General features: G+C 52.2%; 1 protein-coding gene across 1 annotated transcript; it reads right to left on the bottom strand.

Annotated features, from left to right (window-relative positions):
- Positions 1-1,157: 1,157 nt before the first annotated feature.
- Positions 1,158-1,451, bottom strand: LOC135220650 (rRNA 2'-O-methyltransferase fibrillarin-like). The gene has a single exon (XM_064257987.1). It carries the CDS (start codon positions 1,449-1,451, stop codon positions 1,158-1,160), a length of 294 nt encoding a protein of 97 aa, XP_064114057.1.
- Between the last annotated feature and the right edge of the window lie 560 nt (positions 1,452-2,011).

Here is a 2,011-nt window from a genome sequence, read left to right as displayed (position 1 = left end):
CCTTATTTTCGGAGGGTTGCAACCTCATTGACATGGCACATTTTTTTTGGGGCTCCACATTTATTTTGGTTTGACACCTGCTATCGACGTCAGGCAATATTTGGAAAGAGAAGTTATTTTTTATATATGCCGAATGTGCCTGGCCGTTATGTCCCGTGATAAATTTCCTGGCGATGGACAGGTACTTTCAACGCCTCAACGAAGGCCATACCCCGGAATAACAGTGATCGACTCATTTTAGTGCGTACATGTTGGATTATATCCGTGAGCGGTGTAGTAATCTCGTGATTCCTGGAAAGAACCTGTCTTTGGATGAAGGGGATGATGCCTTACAAAGGACGTCTTAGTATAAAAAGTGTATAACCCCCAAGAAGCAAAGAAATATGGTGTGAAAAAAAAATTTTTCTTTCTCATTACCGAGGCCAACACTGGATACGTTGTGGACTTTTCAGTGTATACCGGGGTATTCTCCACGCTGCGTGACACTGTATTCAACCTTGTGGGACCGTTTCCGTAACCAGGGATATCCACCTGTTTATGGATAATTATTATAACTGGTATCTCTGGCCCAGGAAACTGTATGAAGCAGGTGTTCACGTTCAGTGGTACCCTTCGGTGGTGCGTGGGGCCCCGAATGTCCTCAAGAGGTTCGCTAGTCATCCGCAACACCTGGCAAGAGGAGAGACAGAGTGGCGGCGGAAGGGCACTGTCTAAGTCATCTGTTGGAAGGGTGTCCGACTGTCCCCATGGTTACGACGAGTCATGAACCCATCCAAGGAAGAGATCGTACAGCGGAAGAAGACACGTAGAACGGGAGGGCGAGTTGTGTTTGAGGAGTTTCGTACCGAGCGGCTACTGTCATTGGTGGGCACTACAACAGGCACATGGGAGGAGTTGATCTCTTTGATCAGGCTCATCCAGTACTATCCCTTCGCCAGGAGAACCAGGAAGGTGGGACACAGAAGCTCTCAAATACATCCTTCAGTTTGGCCCTCCAAAATGCCTACATACTGTACTGTGGGTACCGGCTTGGTGACAAATCTTCCGAGGTTGACCCACGCACAGTTCCTAGAGGTAGCCGGAATGCCCTCATTAACTTCGATCCCGATGAGTGGCCTTCCATAACTGACCCCCTGCCCCGAGCTGCAGATCTGCCCCTAGAGGAAAGGGCAGATAGGGCCGGAGGGCCAACTGGGCGCCGACCTGCCGCCGCCCACCCCCTGCTGCCGCCGTCCCTGCTGACGACGCCCCTGCTGACGACCGCCCGCTGATGACGAGCCCCTGCTGCCGCCACCCCCACTGCCTGAGCCGCCGCCCCTGCTGCCGCCGCCCCCCCCCCTGCTGACCGACGCCCTGCTGTCGCCGCCCCTGCTGACGACACCCCTGCTGTCGCCGCCCCTGCTGACGACGCCCCTGCTGACGACGCCCCTCTTGCTGCGGCCCCCCGCCATCACGCTTCTCGTAGGGTAGTTGGACCCTGCGTGTTTCGGCTGCAGCCAGGGAACACATACTGGAGGCACCTTAGAAGGGCGAAGCAGAAACAAACCCCGGTGCCGGGTGTGCCATATGAATGGCAGAAGGAGAGACACCGGTTCTTCTGCGTCTCTGCAAAGTTGCTCTTTGCAGGATAGGGGAGTGTGACCCGAAAGTATCACACTAAGGTCATGTATTGGAGCGCGCCCCCTAAACCGACAGCGGAGGGCGCACGGGGCCGCCGGGTCCATCAGCAGTAAGGGCGCGCGTCTCCCTCCTCCACCTGTACCATCGTCATGTCGAGTGGAAAAAAAAAATGCAAGACCTCTTCATGGAGGAGGGAGAAAACAAGAATAGAACGAAGAGGTCAGGATTACGAGTGAGTATTCTGCATTTATTTTATATTTAGTTTTATTTATTATTAGTTTATATATCTGAATGTGTGCATGATAAAATAATATAAGGACATTTCATTGTATGCGAAAAGAGAAGTGTCACCTGCATTCCTTTATTTATGTAGTCGGTACCATTTTTAAAT

This window comes from Macrobrachium nipponense, chromosome 20, assembly GCF_015104395.2.
Source record: "Macrobrachium nipponense isolate FS-2020 chromosome 20, ASM1510439v2, whole genome shotgun sequence".
Lineage (NCBI taxonomy): Eukaryota > Metazoa > Arthropoda > Malacostraca > Decapoda > Palaemonidae > Macrobrachium > Macrobrachium nipponense.
The sequence above is the reverse complement of the archived record's forward strand: the minus strand, read 5'-3'. Positions and strand labels throughout refer to the sequence as shown.